Source organism: Heliangelus exortis, chromosome Z, assembly GCF_036169615.1.
Source record: "Heliangelus exortis chromosome Z, bHelExo1.hap1, whole genome shotgun sequence".
NCBI lineage: Eukaryota > Metazoa > Chordata > Aves > Apodiformes > Trochilidae > Heliangelus > Heliangelus exortis.
In genome coordinates, this window is record NC_092454.1 from 25814596 (window position 1) to 25840532 (window position 25937).

The following is a 25937-nucleotide window of genomic DNA, read 5'->3' on the forward strand; positions in this document are numbered from 1 at the left end:
CATCTCTCCCTTTATTTTTACAAGTGCTGGTTAGAGGAATGGATTTACCTGTACATTTTAGGCTAAGTCTGAATACCTGAGTAGCAGAAGTTCAATCCTGTTTGCATGAGAATTACTGAGGCTAGGTTTTCAGACAGAGTTTGTATGCATGAAATATGTGAAAGCTGTTCCATACAAGTCCATATATAAAAATACAAAAGAAGAAACTAACAGCTTTAAAAGTTGATGGTTTTTGTTGTGTTTGTTTCTTTTTTGTTTGTTTGCTTCCTTAAATAAACCACTTAGTTTTTAGTTCTGCAGATTGAAATCTCTTCCTCATACTGAACTGTTTAATGTTACTGCAGTGCTTTCTGCTGTGTTTGTGATATATAAAGCTCCCTTCCCCCTGAGTTCATTGCTTCCCAGAAATTATTGTTTTGCCAGACACATTGCTTTTTGAGGAAGGGAAGATGTGATTTTCAAAGAAGGACAAGAATGGGTTGCATGTCAGAGCACTGCTCCCATTTTAATAAGGTTTCAGTCAGCACCATTCTATGCATTTAGTGCCCTGCCCCAATTTATCTGTCTATTCTAATACTTAGTTTTATTTGGAGCAATTCAAATGATAGAGTTACTATGGGTAGAGTGTTTGTCATGTAATATTAATTAGTTTGCTGGTTACTGTAGATTTCCTTCCTTTCTTTGCAGAGTCTGGGGTAGGATGATGAGTCTGTTAAGTGTTTTCCTCAGTCAAACAAATAATGCATCTGAGGTGGTACATAAATTTTACTCAACAAGGCTAATTAAAAAAATTACTGAGAAAGCCTTTTAATAAAAAATAATAAATCCTGCACTCAGTGTTATCTTTTATCTTTTATGTCTTCTAAACATTTTTCAAATGTCTTTCCAGCAGATGGTCTGCATAGCTCTTCCTTGGAATCAGCTATGCCCATTAAAAGAGGGAGCATAAATAGGTCAGACCAAGCTGCTAACTGTTCTGATGTAATTCAGGAGCACTGGGCACAATAGAGGTTTTTGGTACAACAGCACATCTTTCTGGTGATTATCTGAGGAATATGTTGCAACACGTCCAAAGGAAATTTGTGTATAGAGCTGTTGCTTTTTATTGTATTTTTCTCTGACACCCCTTGCTGGTTTTGTTTATATGATTTGGCTGGATATTTGGTGTGGTTTGGATGGATATTGATATACTTCCTCTAAAACAAAAATGCAGATTTAAAAAGTAATGATTGAAAAAAAAGCTTATTAAGATCCAGTTATAATCCAGTTTGTCTTTAGAACAACAGGAAGAGGATCATTTTATTCAGGGTTGGACGTGATGATCTTAGAGGTCTTTTCCAACTATGACAAATGAAAAAATAAACCCAAACTAAAACCAAAGCAAAACAAACAAAACAACAAAAAACACAAACAAACAACATTGATTTTCAAATTTAAAGGATCGTATACTGATAACAATGTGACAGTCTACATTGTGATGTATGGAAGTTGGCTGTGTTGTTAGGATCTACAGCCCAGAACTTTATTTGAAATGGATTTTAGCACAGTGACATTTATAAGCTGAGTATTGACAGTGATGTATGTTCAATGTATAGGTCTTCTGCTGAGCTTTAGGATCATTTTGTAAATGTCACGTTTTCATTGTTTCTTTTTTTTTTCATTACTAATGATGACAACTATAGATTTAGGTTTCAGAACTCAATTAATTTATGGAAAAGTAGACTATCTTCCATTGTGCTTTTACATTTCTTGTTAAGTAATGTAGCACCTTTTTGTCAGGGTGATATTTGGCATTGCAAAACCAGATGAATATGCATTGTTTTTATTGAAATAATAGTTTCTCCTTCTCCTCTGTACCTAACCTGTGACTTCTAACCTTATGCTGAACCGTAGAGCTTTTTATCCTCTTGTTGCTGTGTATGTACATTTATTCTAGGTTTGTTACTTGAAAATTTACTACAGATGTGAGCACCTGAAAATAAATCTTTTGCTAATCTGGAAATCTGATACGCAAAGGCCAACACTCTCCAGCCTACAGATAAGGTCTGCAAAGTACCGTTGAGACGTAAAGTAATCTGTGGCTTGGGTCATCCTGAAAGCTCTTATTGATACGAGATGAGTCTCGATGGAGAAGTCCTGCCCTCACATGTTCATCATATTCCAGTTGAAAGCAGGGGGATCGACTCAGAGATAAGGCTGAAGCTAAGGTATTTCCTATGCTGCAGAGGCCGAGGCTGTGAAAGGAGCTAATGCTTCCTTTGGCTGCACTGATTGAAAAACTTCAGAGTCTGTTAGACTTAAGAAGCTAATGGAAGACTGGTGATGGGACAAGTAAGCAGTGTTTGAAGGTAAGGGCATGGTTCTTCAGAGGCACATATAAGAAGCTTTGTTTCTTGAGTGAGCGGGTTTAAGTGCAGTTGCTGCTCTGCTGTTGGGGAAAAAAAAAATCAGCTGCTCTGTAACACTGCATTGTCAGAGAAACAACTGGAGTTCAGAAATGCCTTTGAACTCAGGATGGATTTGTTTTTGCTTCCCAGGCAGTCAGCATCGATGTTTTTAACAAAAGGGAGAAAGCTGATTACCACAAGGTTTCCTGTTCACGTGGATAAGAAGCTCTCATAAAGAAACAGGAAAGCAGAAATTCTCACCATTAATCGGTATTCTGCTGGATTTTGTGACATTCTCAATATATTGTAAATGAAGCAGAAATAAGTAACTACAATATGGAGGCCTGTGGGGAAGGTAGCAAGAGAAATTAATGGCCAAAAATGCGTAATTACACGAAATACCACTTCAGCCTTGTATTTGCTGCTTGGAGGAACTTGGTGAGAGATGGGTTGGTGGTGGTTCAGGCCACCATGCTTCATGGCATACCGCGTAGCTTGAAGTTTTCAGATGAAGAGGGGGTAGTGTGAGAGGTGGTTTTCCTCCTGTTTGAAGAAGGCAACAAGAAGGCTGTTGGGGAAGCGTGAGACTGACTCTGTGTGTACTTGAAGGGCTAGTTCCTGGACTGGCCACTCCTCTCATCTAAGGCATGTAGCTCTCGCCCGTTCCTTTCCCGCTATGGCTACAAGAAAGGTTTTTCAGAGGAAGCGCACAGTTGCTGGAAGGACTGCTAACAGTGCATGGTATTTTTGTCTGCGGAGGACTCGGGGCCCTAGCTCCGGCGGGCAGGGTAGGGCTGGTGGGCGCTGCCGGCCTCCCTGGCGCCGGCGGGTCCCTCCCGTGCCTGCGCAGGGCAACCCGCAGCCGGGAGCGCGGATCAGGGCGGGGGGAAACAAACTCCAGTTTAGTTTATTGATGCGTTTTTCTTGTAAAAGCAGGGCGGAGCGGCCGCTGTGTCCTGCTGCAGCTCTCTAATCACGAGGGAAGAGTACTAAGGCATCTTTATTTCCAGCAGCCTGCCTTCCCCCCTTCTGCTCCCACAACTTTCTCTGGCTTTCAGCGTTCCGCTGCGATCGCACCCCGGCAGCAACTTCGCTTTCCTTGACCTGCAGCTCTTCCTTTGTGGCAATGGGGTTTGGGCCAGGCAGGGGGGAAGGGCGAGACGGGGAAGGAGGAGTGGGCGGGGAGGGGGTGGGGGCCCGGAGGGCTGGGGGGGGGGGGACACGGAGGAGGCTCCTGTTAGTGCGAGGAGTCCTGCGTGCTGGGCAACCCCGTCGGCACCCGCTGCCGTGCTGAGGATGAGAGATCCAGGTAAGGCAGCAAGAAGGCAGATGGTTGGTGACCGGGTGCGGTTTATTTAACGCCACAACCTCACTTCCATTTTCTGCAACTAAAGCTTTTTTCACCCTACTGCATAACGGGACAAGTACCTTTAGGGGGACCGTAGACAGGTGCTAGGGTGTGTGAACAAAACATGACTTTTTAAAATCTGTGTATTAACATGAGAGTGTAAAGCTTTGGATGGTAAATGTCCCCATTCTGCGTGTTTAACCTCTGCGTGATCTTAACTGGGAGGAGCAACAGCTTCTACCGTGATCCTGCTTTCTTTCTGCACTGTAACTTCCTTTATGTGAACATGGGGGTGAGTAGTTAGCTGCTGCGTGTCTCAGAAAGGATTGGGAGCAGTCTTGGAAACTCTGTTTCAGCTCTACACTGAGATTGCTACCAAGTATTTTGGAGATAAATGTAGGTTAGATGGAGAGGAAGTGCTGGTGGTGCATTTAAGTGGCCTGGATATAAAGATTTCAGGCATGGGGAATATTAGGAGTGAGAGCTTTAGCAAAAGCATGGTAGGAGCTCACATGTTGGACATACAGGTGACATGAATTACATGGCTGAGCTGAGTATTCAAACTTTAAAAACTAGAACAAATTTTGACTTACTATGAAGTCAATGGGTGCAACATCTAGAGAGTTACTGGGAAACCTTACTTTTATAGGATAAACCAAACAAACCTCATGTCATAGTAAACCTGTTTCTTCCCTATTGTCTGTAAGCTTCTCCACACCTTCAATTGCCTTCATCCTTGCAACAAGTTTATTTTATATCGGATGTTCATAACATTTTAGCAACAGTTGTATTCTGGAAATAAAGTGTATTGAACTCCTTAGCTTAAAAAGTCTTATTTTTAAAAAGCAATGACTTAAAAATTCTACCTGCACTTATGTTGAAGTACAGTTTGCAAAGAATGAGGTGTTGACAGCATTGGAAAATCTTTTTTTACTAATTTTACCTGAGCATAAAACATACCTAGCATTACATTTTGATTGACATTATACTTTCATTGCCACCTGGATACATGGCACAGGTCAGCTGCAAGAATAGACCTGCTCTTAGTTATCAGTCCTTTTAATTCACATCAGTGCATTTATTGTAATGCCAAATACAGGTTCATTGTAAATGCTGTTCTGACGTGAACCTAGCTGGCAGTACAGATAGCTACAGACAAACAAAAAATGAGGTAATCCTTAATTAAATTAATCATTAGCATTTAGACCACACATACAAATACACTGCATTTGAGGGAAGACTACTTTCGGCATGTTCTTATCTAGGGCATAAACTCTTTTGGGCCAGGCTGCATAGGTCTTGTCTGTGTGTGGCAGTGCCCATGCAAAGGTCATCTGTTGCAACAGAGAAAGCTAATAAAGTGTTCTGAAAAAAAAACAGGGTGGGTTTTTTTTTGTTTTTTCATTAAGATTTCTCCTTTAATCTCAGTCATTGTGTAAAAGCTATGTTTACAGTATTAACCTGCTTCCACATTTTTGCATACATTGCATTCTTTTACTAGAAAAGCAAGCAAATATCACGAGTCAGCTCTTGTGCATGCTAGTACGGGTAAGCCCCAGCAGCCTGTGATGCATTTGCTTTATTTCCATCTTGGGTGAAAGGATGCAAGGGGAAAGACTCCTGTAGCCCTCTAATTCAGTGCTGCTGTGACTGCCCTTGAGTTCATGAGAAATGGAGTAGGTGTAGGAAGGGGAGGAATTGTACTTTATTTGCTCAAACAGCAGCAGTTCTTGCTACCAAGTCTACAATAAAGAAGGTAGAAAAGGGCAGTCCATTGCATTCTCCCTTATGTGTGTTGGGACTAATCAACTTGCTTGTTCTACATCCATGATTGCTTCTAAACCTCAGTTCTCTCTTTCAGTTGGCCAGCACCTCTGAAGAATGCTGCAAACAGTACCTCTGCTTTGTTAAATAGTTGTTACTTGCTTTGGGAGACTTAGACAAGGCAGATTCATAATACATGGTCCTCTTCTCCCTTTACGCCCCTGGGGATTAGCTACTTTCCTGTTGTTGAGGAAGTTGGGAGGGAGCTGTATTCGAAAACATTCTCTTGGGAAATGAAAACAATCTTTTATTTTTTAAAGATACCTATACTTTAAAAAAAAAGGGGGAAAAAACAAACAAGCAAACAAGCAAGCAAGCAAACCCAACATCTTTCTTTCAGCCCAGTTTTCAAGTTTGAAGACTTTTTAGCAGTTACAGTGAGAGAAAGATGTATAGCAGTCATTCCCTCTGTCTCTCTTTGGAATCGTCAAAGTAACAGCGAGAACAGTTCTTGTTTTGCTTTATGTCTAGCTTATTGTTACATTGGTGAAGGCCTTTCAAAGTGTCTGACTTTGGCTGGGTTTTTTTCCACTTCCTCTTAGACGTGCATGGGCTGGTTTACATTAGCACTGTATCCATCCTGTATGAGTCAGTAGACACCAGAACTTCACACCTAAAGAAGAAGCCACCACTTGTCTTTTTGATGTATTCCTTTTCCTCCTGTTAAAGGAGAGCATTCAAATTCTAAGTAAAAATAGAGGAATGTGATGGCTTCAGAGCTCTTTGCTGCTCTGGACTCAGGAAAGACACAAATAATTTTTTACCTCTCTGTTATATTAAGTCAGTTCTCCACCTTATGTCAGCAGTGACAAAAGTTCAGATGCATTGTTCTCTTTCTTCATTGCTATCACAAGGACAGCTGCTCCACAGACAGACTCAGGTGTTCTTATTTTTGCTAGTATGTTGTCTAATCCTGCTCAGTTTTAAAAGGTCACATGGTATAGGTTACCTCAGCCCAAATGCAGTAGAGAATAAAGAATAATTTTCACTTTCCATGGAGACTAGTTCATTAACTACGTAAATTTTATTCATCTTGTTTTGTGTGAAAAGCAAGATTTTCACTAGCAGTAAAGACAACTGCTCAGGCTGGCTTTCTCATCCATTGTGGTAAATCCTCTATTTACAGCTGAGTATACACATTATTATTGTGATTAGACACCTCCCTTCCCATCCCTTTGTCATTGTGTAACACTATAGCAATGTGAACAAAGAGCCAGTATGTGTGGTCTTAATGTTCAGTCACTTGCACAGGCCTTCCTCTTGTGCATTCTTCCTCTTCCTTGTATGAATTAATCACATAGCAGCTGTCATTTGTCTGTGCCTGGAAAGGAAGATGTGTATTTCTTGACACTCTTGCTTGCTCACATGCTCTTTCCGACTGTCTTTTATTAACACCAGTAGCCAGTTGTTCACTCAATCTTTCATTGAGAAGGGGAATAAATTTCACCTCCCAATGGACAGGATGCTCTGAGGAAGCAGAAGCAAGCTTGGTCTAGAGACCAAGAGTGACATATCACAGGCCAGTAGCAGATAGCTCATTTGTCATGAGGGTCACCGTTCTGCTTTTCCGAATTCAGGTATGCTGCATTTATTTTTACACCATTAGTTTTCGGATTTAAACTTGGGGAAATCTGTTGAAGTCCTGCTTGCCTGACAGCTGTTTTTCCTCCTGTATGGGAGGACTTCTGTAATTCAAAAAACAGGCAAAAGTGAGCCTATCCCCATACAACTCTATTAATACCCGAATAAAACCGCTGTGAAGAAAGGTTCAAAAAATTCACAGAGACAATGGAGATGTTTTGAAAGGTTTTACAGTCTAGGATGTGAAAACAATAGCATTCTTCTATGATGTTTTAGATATTCTGGGGGAATTAGAACAGTGAAGATGCCCAAAGAGCAAGTCATGTCTTTACCTATGGATAGAAACACTGGTGAGGAAGAAATACTAAGGTTCAGGAAGAATTTCAATGTGAAACACAAAGAGTTAGCCCTTCTGTCTTGCTGTTGAGTCTATCTTTCCCACTCCAAGGAAGACAGAGATCAGGCAAAGAGACAGATCATTGATAGCTTCCTTTTTGTCAGTGTAGACAGAAGACACAAGTAGGAAGTAGAATGTGGGAGTGACTCCAAGCACAATGCAGGTGTGAAGCAGCAGTATGGATATGCCAAAGTATATGAAGGTGCAGGTACACATTGAAGGGATTATTATAACAAGGAACTCAAACTGTGGCATGTTGAGTTTTGTAGTGACTTACGAAGAATGGTCATGAGGAGTGAGGAAACAGGTGTTTCCTTGAAGGAGCTTGGCTGAGAGTCTTACTCTGTCCTGGAGAAGCCTTTCAGAAGGAGAAAGAGATGCCATTCTCTGACAGTGGAGGCAGTGTTTGTTCCCATGATCTTGATGCTTGGATTTGTTGCACTGTTGCAGGCTAGTGCCATGTTCTTGGCTAAGAACCAAAGTTAGTGGTCATGGAATTTCCTGGGCTTGCTTCCTAAGCAGAGTTTTCTTGTCTTCCTCTATATTTGAGTGGTAGCTTTGCTATAATTTTTGTCCATTTTTTTTCTTCCAGCAGAGCTAAAAACCACAGTTTTAATTGTAAAGTATCTGGAAAAAGTTCTGTGGCCATGGGCTTATGGCAGTTTTCACTCCCAACATGAGGAATCTTCTGGAAACTGTAAAACTCATTTCAGATGAGTTCTGAGTGTGCATGTACCCTATATGCTATATCTGTAAATCACTCGGTGTTCTGGCCATTACAGAATAAGGAACAGATTCCTATTTGATGATTTTGCAAGTTGCTTTGCTTTGAAATTAGTTGTGCCATAGTCAGATCTGCAGAGGCAAACCTCATTCTTGCTGAGTTGGATTACAGCCATCATGAAAGCAGTAAAGTCAGAAGCACTCATTTGGAAGTGAATTCCCTCATTTTTTAAAAGCTATTTTTAGCCACCTGTTGAAGTTTCCTCCTCTGGCACAATCTTTTTTTCTGTGTGCCAGTGAGTTATGTAACATCTCATTTAGGTTTTGGAAAATTCATTTTAACAGGTTGGATTCACACATCTTTTTGGTTATTAAATGTACGATTACCTGTCATTGTAATCACACACTGAAATTAAATTAGTCTTTGGAGCACAGTTGGAAGAGCAGAGTGGATCAAAGAGCTGTAAGCGACGGGGATTCTCCCAGCTGGGAACACACTGGGTTGCTCAGTGCTGTAGAGCACTGTGGTGGGTTCACCCCGCTGGCAGCCAGGCTCCCATCCTGTTTCTTGCTCCCTGCTCCACAGCTGGACCAGGGAGAGAATCCAAAGAGCAGATGTGCTGAGGGTGTCTTCTGCAGCAAGCTGGAAATCATGCTAACCTAATGCAAGAATGCCAACTAAAACTATACTAGGCATCTAGTTAATTTATTTATGTGCTTTCCTGCAGTGTTGCTCATTTATGAGAAGTATGTCTCTTCTAGAGAATTCAGGCACAATTCCTTTATTCTTACCAGACATAAGTTTTAAGACAAGCTGTCTGTTAATATAAACCTAGTTGTACTGCTAAATTTTATTTTGTTCTAAATGTGAGTTACATTTTTTTAAGGCTTTCAGGGAAAGGGTAGTTCTGTACTTCCATTTTTTGGGAGGAACTATTTTTCCTTTTATTTGTTTTCATATATACTTTGATGTTCTACAGACAAGAAATTAATAGGACTAAATGCAAAGTCAATTTTTAGAGGCATCATAGAACACTAACTGTGCCAAGGACCTCAGAAATACTGCAGCTGGTGCAGTATTTCTCTTTTCTGTTTCTAACACTGGTGCTCTGTATACCTTGTGTATATCTGTGTCCACTGCTACTGTGTAGTGTAGCTCTTCAACATGTTTTAAATAATGGAAACTCAAAATATCTTTTGGGAGATTGTTGGAATTCCTAATAATGATATAGTCAGAAAATAATAGTGAAATACATCCCTTTCTTATACTTCTGTATCTAAATTCTTGTGAGCCAAAAATGCATTTTCTCATTGGGTCCATGCCCTGGGATTAGCTGATCATTGTCCTTACCTAGTTTGTGCATCTCAACTTTGCATGGTTCACAGGTGCACAAATCTGTTGTGATGGAGATGGCAGCTGAGAGCAGATAAATGATTACACAAAACAATCATGTCAGTGCCTTTATTATTCTTCTAACGTTTTGTTTGTTTCTTCTAGGTTTCCCTTAGTGCATCAGTCTGTGCTTAGTATTCAGTTTCTCAGTACTGTATGGATTATTCCAGGTGGCATCTTACCTCAGCTGCACAGACAAAAGCTGTCATCTTCCTGACTCCCTAATAAGACCTATTCCATAATGACAGCTCTTTCTCTGGCTGATGTACTCTTTGTACCCCACTCAGAGCCATCCTTTGTGTTAACTCACTGTTGATGTATTTATCTTGTGCTATATTGCCTTTTTCCAACTGCACTTTAATTTCAGACTGTGTTTGCAGGTCTTTTATATTGCTTCTGAGTATTCAGTGATGTGTGTACCATCACTGCCCCGTTTACTCTCATTTGCCGATGTCATTAGTTCATTTTGAATTCCCTTTGTAGATATTGAAGTTTGATAACATGGAATTCACAAGTTAATACCCCTGCATAGCTTAAGCCATGTGTACTATGTTGTGTCATTGCTTTTACCCAGGTATAAGTTAATTAAATTTAAAATTAGACCCTTGAAGGTTGACAGTTGAATGAATTCTGTAGTTGCAACATCTAGCACTTTTTTGTTTGGGTGTTTGACGTGAGGTTTTTTGGTTTGTTTGTTATTAAAGCAGTGGTGGCAGGATGGAAGTGAGGCTACTTCCTGCTGTAGCCTTATTGAATTTCTTTAAGGGTGCTCAGGACAGCTTTTTTGCTGGGTTTTTTTGTTTTTTTTTTTTTTTTTTTACTTCTTAGCAGCAAATGGACATTATTGGTGAAGCTGTTTAGCTAACAAAAGCCATTGTGTTTTTAAATCTGTTGTACCTTGTAATCTAGATCCATTATTTTCTACGCCCATTATGGCTGTGCATCCAGTTTGGGTCATCCCAGTACCACAAAGATGAGTCCAGTGGAGGGCTACCAAGATGATCAGGGGCTGGAGCTCTTGCTGCTGGAGGAGAGGCTTGGTCAGTCTGAATAACAGATGACTTCAGTTTGATGCAAAAGAAAAGCAGGGTAGTTACAGAGAGGGTCAGTCTCTTGGTGAGGTGCACAGTGGGAGAGTAATTTGAAATGGTAGTTAATGGAATACATGTGGAAAAAATTTCCCTATGAGGACAGCCAAACAAGGGAACTGGCTACTCAGAGAAGCTGCATGGTCTCCATGCATGGGGGTTTTCAAGACCTAACTTTACAAAAAGTCCTGAGCAATCTTGACTGCTGTGAGCAGGAGGTTGAGCTAGAGACCCCACCATCCAATGCGTACTGTTCTAGAGTTCTGTACCATTCATCAGCCTCGTACCTCTGCTGATCTTTCAGATTGTTCATGTCTCAGGATTTGTTTAAATAACAATAAGTACACTGCTTTCATAGATCTTTTGAAATGCAGGTTGCATTTCCAAACATGCCTTGTACATACACCAGCAGATGTGGTTTTGTCTACCGATAAGTGCTTTTTGTAAAGAACTAATTTGGTCATCTTTTAAAATGACGGTAGGAACGCTTATCTGTCAGCTGGTCCTCTATTTCCAGGATGTCTAACAATACAGTGCATTACTACGATTAATTTATAACTGAAAACAGGGTGTTCTGAAAGAACTACAGAGCTTCGATGAAATGTGGCCAAGTTGGAACTTATGTGATGTATGTGTTATTTCAGTTCCCATCTGAGGTCCTGCTTTCTTAACTGTAAATAGTGGACAGCCACTTCTATGTCCCCTGTTCCATACACTAGTGCTCAGTGTAGCTTGTGTATATCTTTATTCCTTCTTAGTTTACTTTCTTGTCTGCATTATTGCTGCTACAATAACATATTTTAAGGTATAGGATGATGATCTATGACATCTCTTTTTGTTTGTTTCTGGCACAGGGAGGCTGAATTAGCTTTTCTTGTTTCACTCTTCAAAAAGGACAGATTGGAATATCTTGACTTTAATACCTACTACGCAATTTCCAAAAAAGTGTTACTACATTTTCATGTCTACCTTGGGAAAAAAACTACTCATTTGCATATTCATTGTAGCACACCAAGAACAGCTTTTCTTTCATTCCCCCCGTGTTTTTGTTTCAGACAGATAAAATCATCGGTGCATTTGTGGTTTTATGTGAATGAAATGTCTCTTCTCAATTACTCTTTCAAAACAGGCTTGCTAATTCCTGTTGTCCTAAAAAATACATTATTTGTCACAAAAGAACTGGCAATGTCACTTCATTTTCCACTAAAAAAAATAGAATGTTGACTTCAGAGTTTTATTAGTTTCTAAGAACTGTTTTTATATCAGTACTGTAGTGTATAATTCATATATAGCAGAACAGGATAGTAAGCAGTGTTAACACTAGGTTGTGCCTGCCAAAATATATTCATAGAATTCACTGGGGACCAAGATAGTTGAATGATTAGAGCACTGGTTTGGGAAATGAAACACCTGGCTTCCCATGCCAGATCTGCCATGACGTGTCTGGTGTTTGCAAAAGAAAAGCAATCTTATTTATTCTTGTCTAGGGAGAGAAATATCATTACCCACTTATGTAAAGTGTTTATATAGTACTTCTCACTCAAAGATGTTTAAGCATTGCTAATTTTACTTTCTGACTCAGCTTAGAAAATCCTTAGGTTCCTTAACCAGTAGCATGTGGTGTTCACAGGCTTTAATTCAGAGGAGTTGATGGTAATGTACCTCACACCTCTGTCTTCAAATGTGATACAGGAGTTTCTGGATGTAATGCTATTGACAGTGTTATTTGGAAAGTCAGAGCAATTGACTTGGACTTCAAGAATATTAAATTATCTGGAGGTTTTTGTTGTTTTGGGGAGATGGGAGGGGCGGTGCTTTTGGTTGATTGTTAGGGTTTTTGTGTAATGTATAAACTTAATCAGTTAAATGCCATGATGCTACTTTGGTTTTACCTAGCTGAGAGACTTAAATGAAGGGTGACTGAAGACTTTGCCCATGTAATAATTTTTAAATAATTGTTCTGTCACACTGGTCATGGAAGAGTCTCCAGCCTTCTTATGGTCTGTGGGGAGGCTGTTGGAGAAGGATGTAATAGTTTTGAAGTGGATGATTCAGACTGGTGGGAGAAACATCTCCATCCCATGTGTAAGGACTAGAAACCCAAAATCAGCTCATGTAGAAATCAAGCTATATGACATAAAGCCTGCTGGGATTTCAGAAGGGACATTCCCATCTGCAGAAATTCTGCCTGTGGCTGGAGTGGGTTGATTTCTCAGAGTTTCCAAAATTTTTACTGGCAGTTCAAGTCTGTCCACTGATAGTTACATAGATGAAATGTAAAACAAAACCTGATTTTCCCTTGGCTTATTGTGTTGTGTTTGTACCTCCTGCTGTATGTAGTTCTGGGATATGGGATAACGCTGGAACTCTTAAGTCAGTAGCACTGCAAAAATGTGCGTGAGCCGTGCAGCAAGATGTTTAAGTGTAATGTTCTTGCCTAAAGCCATCTGGTTCTTGAATTCTTTTCCAGATCTCTGTCTTATTTTCTGATTTTGTAATGTAATGGAACATTTGTTATTAATTAGAAAAGAAAAGCCCTTAATGTCCTTATTCAAGAAAAGCATCTAACATAAATCTCAGGGAACTTAACTTTATTAATTCAGAGTAGGGTGGTCTAATTCACAGCACCTTTTACAGCCTGCCTTCACACAGCCTTCCATTACAGCCTTAGGGAAAAGGGGGGGTGACTACAGGGGAAACATATGGAAGCTTTACAACTGAATGTCTCCCTAGGTGGTTGTACACAGCCTGATAAGGAAGCTTTGAATGTACCAGTTTCTGCATACTGGTAACAAAAAGGAAAAGAAGGCAGAACTGATGATCCCAGAATATGGCTGGTCAGCAGCACTGAATAATATAGGTGTTATACACCTATATTACACAACATAATATAGGTGTTATAAACCTTCTGTCACCACTGGAGTGTTTGCAACACTCTAACATGTAAAAAACTCTCCCAGTCATAGTACATAAGCATTCCTGCTCTGTTTTCTAATAGCAGCCCAAACTGGCTTTTATTCTTAGCCAAATGTGGAAAAGTGGGAAAGAAGGGACAGATAAAGGCTCCTGTGGTACCTTGCATTTTGCACTCTTCTAGACTTATCCTTGAATCCCATGCTTTTGCCAGACAGACCTTAGCAAAAAATTTTAACCAGGTTAATAGAAATCTAGTTTTGACCGCCAGCACCTTAAGGAGACTCCATAATGTTCTGCTGGTGCAGAGCACACTGTTTTAGTCTCACAGTACATTTATAAATGGAGCTTCAGTGGAGGTTTTGAGAGTGTGTGAACTGTGCGTGATCAGACCTCAGAGAAGCAGATTATAAATTTCTCTGGTTCTCTGCTGCTGAGACTGGGCAAATGGAAAATCTCAGTAACAGGATTAAAGATCACTACAAATTACATTTACAGAAACACTCTATTGGATGTGTTTGAGAAGATAAATTTGAGAATCTCGCACACCTGATGAAACCTTTATTTCCTTCCCCTCACCTCCCTTCCTTCAGAAACTACCCACACATAAATTTTACTGGATGTAGCAACTTTTAAAATTGCTCTGAAATTTACATATCTTTGACAGATGAACCGCACTGTACATGCAATTAAGTTTTTGTTATTACTATTTCTTTGAAGTGGGGAGGGAACAATAAGACTGAAGTTTGATGAAATATGTTTTTTATAAACCTCAGTCCACGCCTTAGAAAAAGCTCTTTCAAAGTGTGTCGTAACAGAGGTTGATACCTTTTTACTCTAGCAATATATGATCATAGAATGGTTGGGGTTGGAAGGGTCCTTAAAGATCATCTGTTCCAATGGAACTGGGCAAAACAGCTCACACCAGACCAGGCTGCACAAAGCCACATCCAACATAGCCTTGAACACTTCTAGAGAGGGGCATCCACAGCTTCCTGGGGCAACCTGTGCCAGTTTTACCACCTTCACACTGAAGAATTTCCTTCTAATGTCTAACCTAAATCTGTCCTCTTCCCCCTCATCTTATCCCTGCATACCCCTATAAAAAGGCCCTCTGCAGCTTTCCTATTGGCACCCTTCAGGAAATGGAAGGCCACTGCAAGGTCTCCCCAGAGACTTCTCCAGGCTGAACAAACCCAACTCGCTCAGCCTGTCTTCATAGAAGAGGTGCTCTGGACCACTGATAGTCTTTGTGGCCCTCTTCTGGACTGGCTCCAACAGGTCCATGTCCTTCTTGTGTTGGAGACTCCAGAACTGGACTTAGTACTTTGGGTGGGGGGTCTTAGGAAAGTGGAGTAGGGTGGGAGAATCGCCTTCCTTGACTTGCTGGCCACACTTCTTCTGATGCAGTCCAGGATATGCTTGGCTTGCTGGGCTGCAAGTGCATATTGCCAGCTCATGTTGAGTTTCTAATCAACCAGCACCCCCAGACTCTTCTCCTCATGCCTGTTCTCAACCCATTTCCTGCCCACCCTGTAACTGATACTGGATATTGGTTTTTGCTGAGAGGGGCACAGACCTTTAGATGCACCGTCTAGTTCCAAAACCTTCGAAGAAGAGAAGAAAATTATTTACTTGCTCCCTTTTTCTGGGTCAAATTCAACTTTATATTTTCCCTCTGTTATAGAGGGAATTTGGATTCCTGCTGCTTAGATGGCCTTGCAGTGATGTCAGGGCAACAAACCTGGCAGGAATGTAAACTATTGTGTGGCTGAAGTAAGAGTAAATCAACAATGGCTTGTGTACTCTTTACCCTTCCAGTGGTTAAGACTGGACAAGTGGCTTTGCAAAGTGCTTTGAGATGTGTTCAGCGAATGAAATGGAACTGACTCTGAAGTGTTAAGTTTAGATCACAAGGTAAGGATTCTTCCTTCAAAAGGAAGCGTTGTTTTTTTTTCAATTTGTTCCTTGATCTTGACTCCCTCAGAAATTTCAACATCTGCATGGCTGGAAGAAAGAGTAACAAATATAGCCTTAAGTTCACTTTGGGAAATTGAGTAAACAGTTCAGGATATGTTTCAGAATCAGTTGTGTGTTGCCAAGGGTTTGCCCCATGAGTGCCAACGTTATGCAGTGAGATTTCTTCCAATGTGAAAATAGTCAGGCCCCTGTCAGAGTTAGAGGAAAAGAAACAGTGATGGTGAAGGTGTGTTGATAGGACATAAGGCCTTGTACCAACTGTGTGCAACTTGTTTCAGGTAATAGCGTTAATGATAGTTTTATGTAAAATTCAGTCTGGGTCCATCTTATGACAAATTCAGCTTCAGAGGACTGGATGAGAGATGCCTGAAAAATAGCTGTGTATGAAGGGTAGCCAGCACTACTTTCTTGTGTAGGTTCTTTGAACAGACAAAATGCTTTTATGTTGCTTAAATATAGACTAAGAAAGATTGGGGGTGGGGCTGTAATGAGCAGGAATGAGCATCTCAGTGCAGAGTAGGAATATCCTTGTGAAAAGTTAATCACAGTTTAAATAATACTAGTTTTCTACCACTATCACTTTTTTTAAAAAAAGCTAATTTGTGTCAGTGGAGATTTAAAAGTTTGATTTCCAGTTTATATTATAAAATTCTCTGGCATATATTTTAGGAATTACGTGCATTTCAGTTAAATTAAATCATGAAGCATTCCACAATTTAAAAAAAAAAAAAGTAAAGAAACTCCAAGTTCCTTTTCATTGTTGCTGCTCTTTTTCAGCACATTCTATATTTGGCCCTTGCTGTTGTGAATCTGATCCTTTGCACTGAATCTTTTTAAAAGTATCTGCTTATCAACTTAAATTTCTGGAAAGAAATTTTAAGACTGCATGTTCTCTGGGACTTAAATGTGTCAGTTGAGAGTGCTGCTTCAGCTGCATTCTCAGGATTGAAGCGGGAATAGGCAAGAGCGATGCCTGCAAACAGTGACAGTATTAATTGCTCCCTACAAATAGGTAAATAGCTGCATTAGTACATAAGGGCACGAGGGAGAAGTTTAATGAGGGGCTTAATTTGGTCCTCAGAGGGACCACAGTACTGGATGGAAACAGCTGCCATACTGCCTGTTCTCAGCTGCACAGGGTGATGCTGCAGTGAGCCAGGCAGTTTTGGTGAAGAGAGGGAACAAAAGAAGAGTGGTCCATAGGGAAGATAATAAACAGTCCAGAAAAGAAAGGGCACAGAAAAATATCATAGGCCTGGATCTCTGAGAGAGGTTTTTTGGTTTTTTTTTTCCTTCCTGGTTTGATGGTTGGACCTGGTGGTCTTAGAGGTCTAGTCCAACTGTGACAATTCCATGTTGCTGTGTTACCAGGCAGGAGGGAAGAAAGGGAAAGTTCAAGCTGGAATTGCAGTCTGGAGGACAGGGCACAGCCACCTGCATGCCCTTGACTTCTCTGTTTGAACCTCAAGGCTTACAGTTAAGTCAACATGGTAGAGTGTATGTGTAGCTTGGATACTGAAACAACACAACTCTGTTAAAGACATGAGCTAGCCAGCTCTGGTGGAAAGTGGAGTATGGATGCTGGCTTTATGTGGCAGTGATTCACCACAATTGCATGCTTCTTCTAATGGCATTTCTCAAAAGTATGAATGAAAATAGGAGTTTGACTCATTGATATCAGCAATACGAGAGCCAAGTTATTCAAAGCTATGTAGGGTATGAATAATTTGAGCAATTATAATCTCTGTTACATACCATGATGTTGTCACCTAGAAGTCAGTCTCTTTCTCTAGCTCTGAAGTGTTCTCTTGTGTTCCTACTTGAATACTAGTAGTTGTTGGCAGTATTCATACACAAAACCTTTCAGCACATGCCTGTGTCTGCATTTTGAACTGCTGTGTGCTTCTGTGGCTGAAGATACTCATTAAAGCCCCAGAAATGCTTTAGCAAAAGCCTGCCTACGTACATCACAGAGAGGATACTCCTAATGTCTTTCCTACAGCTTTCTCCTGAAGACACTTTTCCCTGCAATTTGTACAGTTAGGTGAGGAGAAGGGGGAAACCAGCATCAAAGTGTTCGGTATAAAGAACCATGGAATACATCCCAGAGGTATAATTGAGAACACAAGGATTACTTATATACAGGGCAGAGTGACCCAAGTGTTAGTATAGCAGAGGCCAGTGGTATAGTATAGGAATAGATTTAGGTTGATAACAGCAAAAAAAGGTTAGCCTTCCCAGCTGCACAGCCAAGCATTGTCCCTCAGTGCTGTAATGGGTCAAACACCATCACTATGAAACCAGAATGCTCCTAAGAAAGTCAAAAGGGAGGATCAAAAGTGAAAGAGAACCTTCTGTTCAGTAGGTTTAGGCATGTCAGCCTCAGATGATAAGGGAGGAAAAGGGGTATATAATGCTTGTGAAAGCATTATCAATTCATGACTGATTCATGAAGAAGATCAAAAGGAACAAAAGTTATTGGGGTGCAGAACATGCAAAGCAGGGAAGTGTTAAAAATGTGTTCCCTGTTCCTACACTACTTCTTCAACTTTCTGGGATTTAGCGCCATCAGAGACAAGTATCATTTCCTTATTAACATGACATTAAAGATAATACTTTTTAATATGTAAAGATTTTAAAGCCCACAGAAACTACTTTTTGTGAGTGTAAATTAAAATAATGCAGCAATGTAACTCTTCACATGAATTGTGAGTGATCATGCTACAGAAATGGTGAAGCAATGGAATATGAAAAAAGTAACTTCCACTTTCATTCTACCAAATTCTTTGAGTAATGCGTCATATACTGTATACAAATGCTACATGAGTGAGGAACATGCTCGATGAAGAACTAAGAAAAACAGCTTTTGCATTTGTATCAGCAAGTGTTTAGCCCTAAGTAATGTGCAGGGTTGAAAAGTAAGCCATGTGTTAAATGGATTCATGCAGTGTTGATCCTTTTCTGTCACGACAATTAATGTGAGTAAAATATTTGCCCTACTTTAAATAGACAAGGAGGTACTGTGTTGTATTCCTTATAAGAGTAATGTTCCAGTATGGACAGCAGATAGCCCAATATTTATTTACTGAATCTTATGTAGATTTTTATCTGTGCTAATTTTCTCTGTTAGTGGAAGTGATCATAAGAAGGATGCACACATTTTGAAGTGTTAAGTGCTGTGTGTGATACATTTAATGCCTTTAAATTATAAATTTTCTCTTGCCATGACCCTTGATGGTTTTTTATGTATGTACATATGTGGGCATGCATTTGTATGATATAAATATAAAATATGTATTTTATTAATTGCGTTTGAAGTAACTTCCTGTGCTGTCCTGGCTTCCTCAGAGAATTAGTAATGTTTGTTGTGTTATTATTTGATGATTTAAAGCAAAAAAAAAAGTACACTCAAGGAGAGAATGACAATCTCATGGGGTATGCACTTTCGGTGGAACTTTACTCTGGACTCAAATGTGTGTGCAACTCTTGTTTATGTAATAGTATTGCATGGGTGAAATAAGGGGTTGAATTTGGTATTCAGAATCCAAGACAGGTAGTAAAGCTGCCTTGGACTTGGTAGAGACAGGCACATAATAGTGGAAGAGCTATGTAAATTAATCTCAAAATGTTTGAGCGGTTTCTGTTTTGAATTTTTTACTAAAGCTTTCAGTTTTGCTTATAAGCATCTGTAATTTCATTGAGTGAAATTAAGTTTTGAGTGCGTGTATGATATAATGAGTGCGTGAATGAAGATAAATTGTCCAATAAACACTCTAAAACATATAGATCTTAACTTTTATTATTTTTCAGAGATGTTGTAGGGAAGAGGTCATATAAAATGAGTACTCTTAACCAAAAAAAACCTGGAAGACTCTGGTTAAAAAAAAAGGCTGTTCCATTTGCAGAAATTTCTGACATTTGAGAGAACTGTTATGCACTTTTTCCTGTTGAAAAAGGATTTCTTTAAATCAACTGAAAAAGAAGAAAGAGGATATTACTCAAGTTCCTGCATCTGAACTTAAAATAAAAAAGAACCTAAAGGAGATTATTGTGGGAAGAGTAGTTACGAGAAACAGGCTTAATCTTGCATTAGGATTTGCCAGACACCTTTTTGCACCCATGACTTGTGCAGAGCTGTGAGCTGGTCTAGAAAGGTAACCATTTCAATAATTACGTTTAGTTCAATTAGTTTCATATTTGTCATTACTGACTACTTGTAGTTTGAATTGCTTTTGATGCTGTCTTTACAAATCCTATTGCCAGCTGAGGGATGTTCTAGTATGGTTTTGTCATGCTGCAGACACTTGATTGTCTGCTAATTTTACAGCTATTTGCTTTTGTATTTGTATAAGTGGCTGAAAAACTATGGAGCCACTTGAACAAAATGCTGTGCCTGACTGTACAGACCATGCTGGATTATTAGTAAAGTGCACAACAAAAGAAAGTATGTCTCTAAATGTATCAATGTACACCAGTGTTACTGAAATACTGAAAAAACTATCTACATAAATTCCTATTCAGTAAACAGATTGAAATGTGCCTGCTGTGCAGACTTTTCTGTGCCAGTGCAATCGATAATAAACATTTTATCATCATTTTATCAGTATTTATTTTGACTTTTTCAGTTGTTTTTACAATGGAGGTTCCATTGCTTAAAATATAAGCCTCATAGTGACTCAGAAAGAAAAAAAACATCATGCAATTTAATTTCCTGAACAGTGTGTATCTGTGTGCTTTGTGTTTCCTTCCAAAGGCAGTTGACATCAGAAGGGAGTTGACATCATCGTGCAGAAATCTTCATAGAATCATGGTTGGGGTTGGAAGGGACCTTAAGATTGAGATCAAGCCCTTCTGCATGGGCAGGGAGGGACACTTCCCACTAGACCTGGGTGCACAGGGCCTCACAAGAGCAGAGGGGCAGAATCACCTCCCTTGCCCTGCTGGCCATACTTTTTTGGTGCAGCCCAGCATGCAGTTTGCCTTCTCTGCTGCAGGCACACATTTGTGGCTCATGTCAAGCTTCTCATCCACTGCCACCCTCAACTCCTTTTCCTAGGGCTGCTCTCTGTCCATTGTCCCTCCAGCCTGTGTTTGTGCCTGGGGTTGTACTCATCCATGTTGAACATCATTAAGGTGGCACATGCCCACCTTTGCATTAAAATCCCTCTGGATGGGCTCCTTTCCCTATCCATACAATGCATCTTGGTATCCTCAGCAAGCTTGCTGAGGATACAGTCTGTGCCGTTGTCCTTTTTCTGACAGATATGGTAAACATCACTGATCCCACTGATCCCTGAGTAACACCACTCATCACTTGCCTCCACTTGGACACTGAACCATTGACCACAATTCTCTGAGTGTAGCCATCCAACCAGTTACTTTCCCAAGGCATGGTCCATCTCTCAAATCCACATTGTGTCAGTTTGGAGACCAGGAGATCATGTGGGACAGTGGCAAATGTCTTGCACAAGGTCGTGTAGATTACATCAGTTGCTCTGCCACTATCCATCATCTCTGTAGCCTTGTTTTAGAAGACCACCAAATTGGTCAGGCATGATTTGCCCATAGTGAAGCCATGTTGGCTGTCACCAATCACCTTATAATATCTCCTTGTGCCCCAGCAGATTTTCCAGGAGGATCTGTTCCATGATCTTGACAGGCACAGTGGTGAGACTGAGGGGCCTGTTGTTCCCTGAGTCTTCCTTTTTCTCCTTTTTAAAAACAGGGGTATGCTACCTTTTTTCCAGTCAGGGGGAACCTTACCAGACCACCATGACCTCAAAATACGATGGACAGAGGCTTAGCAACTGCATCCACCAGCTCCCTCAGAACCCATGGATGGGTCCCGTCAGGTCCCATAGTCTTGTACACCATCAGGTTCTTTAGATAGTCACAAACTTGTTCTTCTTGCTTGAAGTTTTCTGACAGCACCAGATACAAATGTGCAAATAACTGGTATCAGCTGGAGGACAGCAAAGTAGTGGAGGCCATTTTCAGTTTCTCAGTCTTCCAGCTCACTACTTTGGTGTCACAGAAAAAAATAGTTTTCACTATTGTGAAGTATTTTTTTCTTGTTTTTCTAGGAAGAGTAAGAGGTTTTAAGTGGAATTATTCAATAATATTTATTTCAAGTGACTTACACCATGAAGAGCAAGAACTTGTTTTGATAGAACTATATACTGTCTTGAGAAGGAAAGGACTTTGTTAGGGTAGGAGAGAAGTTATGCTTGAGAATTTTCTTTATTTAATGTTCCATCAAGAATTTTTTTCTATATATAAAACCCCATATAATAGTTACTGAAGCCCAGCCAAGCACTTTTTTTCTTTTAATCTTTTTCTGTTGTAAACTCCTCTAACAGCCAGGTAGTAACTGTTCCTAACCTTTTTTTTGAGGTACTCATTTTCCAGTATTCATAGTCAGCTGATTCATCACAGAGGGCTGTATCAAGGGTATATTTTGCAAGAGTGTTTGTTTTCTATCTAATTTGTTAAAACTGTAGTTTCAGGAATAGCATCCAGTATTGTGGGGAAACTCAACAGAAGTAATGCCATGTCGCCTGCAGTTTGCCATCCATTTGCAAAGATTTCAGTAAAATTAGTCAATGTTTTTGTGGTGTATTGAACAGGCAGTAAGAAAGACAGGGCAATGAAAAGATGCAGGACTTGAGAAGTCTGGAAATGTCAAAATGCACTGGATCCTGCTTATTAAATACTTCAAGATAAGAGGTTTATGACACATAACTAGAGGGAAATTGTGGAAGCTTCCTACGGGGACTGAATTTACAGTAGCTTAGGTAATTTTGCTGTCTAGGCTTTTGCTTTAAGTTTGAGGAACTGAATTCCCCTTGGAGAAGTTGTGCATTCAGTTTTTGAACTGGCTGTATGGTGAAGATTGCTAGGCAAAACAACTTAGATCTTCCTGAAAACGCAAATTTAACCTGGGCGACTGCCACTTGAGCTAAGAATTGCCTTGCAGTAGTGAGACACTGGACTGGAAACAGCACAGATGAATCTGAGATACACAGCCAGGAGTGTAAGGGTGGGGGATGCCTTGTAAATCATAAACACTCGAGTTGTGCCTTGTCTACCCAAAACCATTAAAAACCCACTACTTTCCTATAAGCTGGGTGGTAACTGCAGACCTCAACTTGTTCTCTGCTTGTTCTCTGCTCACTCTGAGGAATGTGTGGGTGCAGGGGGATCTGGGAGGAGTGGCCATCAAAAGCTCGGTAAAGAGCTTTTAAAGGAAGAGAGAGAGAGGAACATTAGGGTGTCAGATGCAGCTGACCTTGCTACCATGAAATAGTTAAGAGCTGAACTAAGTCTTTATTTTGTTAAGCAAGACGATGCTCCCCCCAGGGAATTTTGCTGCCACAACTGGGAGCTCTGAAGTTCTTTAGCTGCGTTTAAAAATCATTTTAGAGCTGTAGTTTTGGAAGCTACATAATGGACATTCTAATGGAGTACTTTAGGGCATGAGCTGACTAAGAAAAGCTGGAAAGATGTTTTCTTTCAAACAATTGGTCAAGTAGATTCTCGGGTGCTTAGCTGATGGATTTGGTGGATGTGTGGGGGTTTTTTTAGTTTCATTGATTGCTTTTTTCCCTCCTGAAGCATCAGATTTTGGCTTATGATTGAAAAAAGAATGCTGGATTTGGTGCATCACTGATTTGATCTGGCAATACAGGTTTTATTTTTCTGTAGCTACTGTGACAGCAGATTATGTGGGTCATGCTGGACACAAAGATACTTATATCACTCTAAGTACAGCTTTGATAGTAGATGACAATCTTTGGCAATCAGAATACTTTTCTGATTAAGAAGTTTAAAAAACAAGAACTATGGGGATCTTTGCCATTATTACATCCCTTCTTTTCCTTCTGGTAAAAATTTTATTTGGTTATATGTTCTAAACCTGTTTCTGCTCACTAGAATACCATTAGATTTCCTGTTTCCATAACATCTTTTGAACAATCTGGTAGTGCGTTTTCATTTTGAGACACTTTTTGCTGTGATTAAAGTGGGAGGATCTTGTTTGTCTGTTTTAAGGAATTGTTTTAAATATTCACAAGTGACTGCAAGTGCTAATATCCAGTCTGAAAAAAAAAAAAAAAAAAGAGAATATTCAAATTGTTCATAAATACTGCATACAGGTTGAACACATCTTGTGCAGATTTTTCAGAATAAAAGTATGTCTAACAAACACTTGGTATTTATTTTTCTAAAACATGGATGGTTGTGTCGTGGCTTGTGTTGACACATTATTTGTTTAGTATTGCACAAGCATATGAAGTAACTATCTGCTCTAGTCTACTATAACAATAATTGCTTCAGCAGCATAGTCACAAAATGTCTGCTTTTTATGTCACTCTTATTGTAGGCTTTTTATGAGCATGTGACCATTACAGTTTCTGGGCATGTTTCTAGACACATCCAGCAACTCAGTGGTGCAGCTTTTCTGGTCGTTTCGACTTTACCTTAGGTAATTACTAAAAGGGCTGTTGAGTGTGGTATTTCAGGGCTGTGCTCCAGAGATCATATGACTGAAATTGTCGAGGGAATATCAAGCTGTCCTGCCATTGCTTCTGGGAGGTGATTGTTCTTTTAAGTTTTTCCACTTCATCTTGTCAATAAATTCACAGAAGTGGACTTTACTTTTAATTTATCACTTGGACCATAAAAATGTGGCATGAAAATTGTGTAAGACTGAGAAGAAAAATTGTTGAGAGTAGCTACACATTTATGTAACAGTCACTGTAAGTAAGCGTATTATTTGTAAGTAATGCTGATCTGTGCTCCTGATAAATGCAAACTAGACAACGCCTTTGTGCTTTTCTGTACAGCAGATGTCTGTAACAGAACTTTTGTATCTTTAACTCATCTCTTAGAAAGCTTTTTAGGCACTGCCTGGTTTCTCCTTTAGTTTGGAATTTTTTTTTTAGGTGGTTCCTGGTTATGTGAATCTGTGCTATAATTTTTTTTTTTTTTTTTCTTCCGTGTAAGCTTTTCTTCTTCTACCCTTATTACATAGCTTAAGTATATCTGCAATGCATGGCAGGTTCTCTATTCATCTCAGCAGATGGGTGCCAATATTGTCTAAGCTTTTCCTGGACTGACTTGGATACTGAATTCTTAGGCCATTAATGAAAGTTAGCAATGCATAGCACAATCACAGCATTAAGATTCCTGAAGTAAAAATCCTTGCAAAGTTTTTTTGTTGTGTTTCTTAAAATACGGTTTTTATTATGAACTTACAAAACCAGCATTATTTCCTTAACACCAATTTTAGATTTCAGTTCTATTTCCCTCTTTCTCTTGAAGAACAGTGTCAGAAAATACAGTGTATAGGCATTTGTTGTTTTTTTCCACTTTCTGCAGTTTTAGCTGGGATTATGACTATTTTCCATGCTATACTATGCACCTCCCATCTCTCATCTTATAAAGCAGCGTGTGTTTTCAAATCCAGTGGAGTATCCAGTATCATACAGAACTGGAGGTTTTTAGAGATCAGGTACCATTCTGAATATTTGATGAGGTGTTTTTGTGTATATTGTCTGTCATTAAAATAAGTAATAGCTATATACATAACTGTCTGTGTTGTGGGCCATTTGCATTAAACCATGCAAGATGCAAACGGGAAATAAAAAAGAGGATGGATGTTGCATCCCGGTTCTCTCTGGCCAGGTTCTTTTACATATTAATCTTACATATATATATTATATACACTACATACATTGTTACTTTATATTGTTATATTTATTGTATATATTTAATATTATTCTTTCATATATATTATTCTTTTGGAATATTTAAATATTTTGTGCATGGAGGGTGTTGTGTTTAATATCAGAATTACTTCTTTTTAAGGCAGTTGGTGTTGCATGAGATTTCTCACTTAGCTGAGTGATAGGAAACATACTGGGAACACAAAACAAATCTAAGTAACACATAGCAGTGTATAGCAATTGCAATATGCAGTTCAATGTAGTTCCCATTACCTGTTTCTGTAATATGCTCACTGTCACAATGCTAAATGTCACTGTCGCAAGTGCTGCTAGAAAGGCATCCGGGACTGAAGCCAGCTCATATGCATTGCTCTCTTTGAAATTATTTTGCTAATTTTCTGGGGGTTTTATGCTATGCTTTGCTCAGCCACACATACATTTCCCTTTGCTGGCCTCGCTAGCTCAGGGAGATGCTTTTTTAATCAATGTAGGGAAATACAGAAATCTTTACAACAGTAGCTGATCTGCTCCACTAGTGACAGGAAAGACCACCCTCAGGTCAGGTCCACTTGGTGTTG

The 25937-nt window shown here is 39.7% G+C and overlaps 1 protein-coding gene across 6 annotated transcripts in view; it reads left to right on the plus strand.

Moving 5' to 3' along the window:
- Positions 1 to 25937, plus strand: part of MCC (MCC regulator of WNT signaling pathway) — a 185795-nt gene that overhangs the window by 87154 nt on the left and 72704 nt on the right. The window contains exon 1 of one of the 6 annotated variants that reach the window (XM_071731183.1): positions 3021 to 3128. The exons of the other annotated variants lie outside the window; for them this stretch is intronic. Coding sequence (XP_071587284.1) covers positions 3126 to 3128 — 3 coding nt within the window. The 5' untranslated portion in view covers positions 3021 to 3125. Of the gene's footprint in view, positions 1 to 3020; positions 3129 to 25937 lie in introns of those variants that run through there. 6 annotated transcript variants of the gene reach the window in all.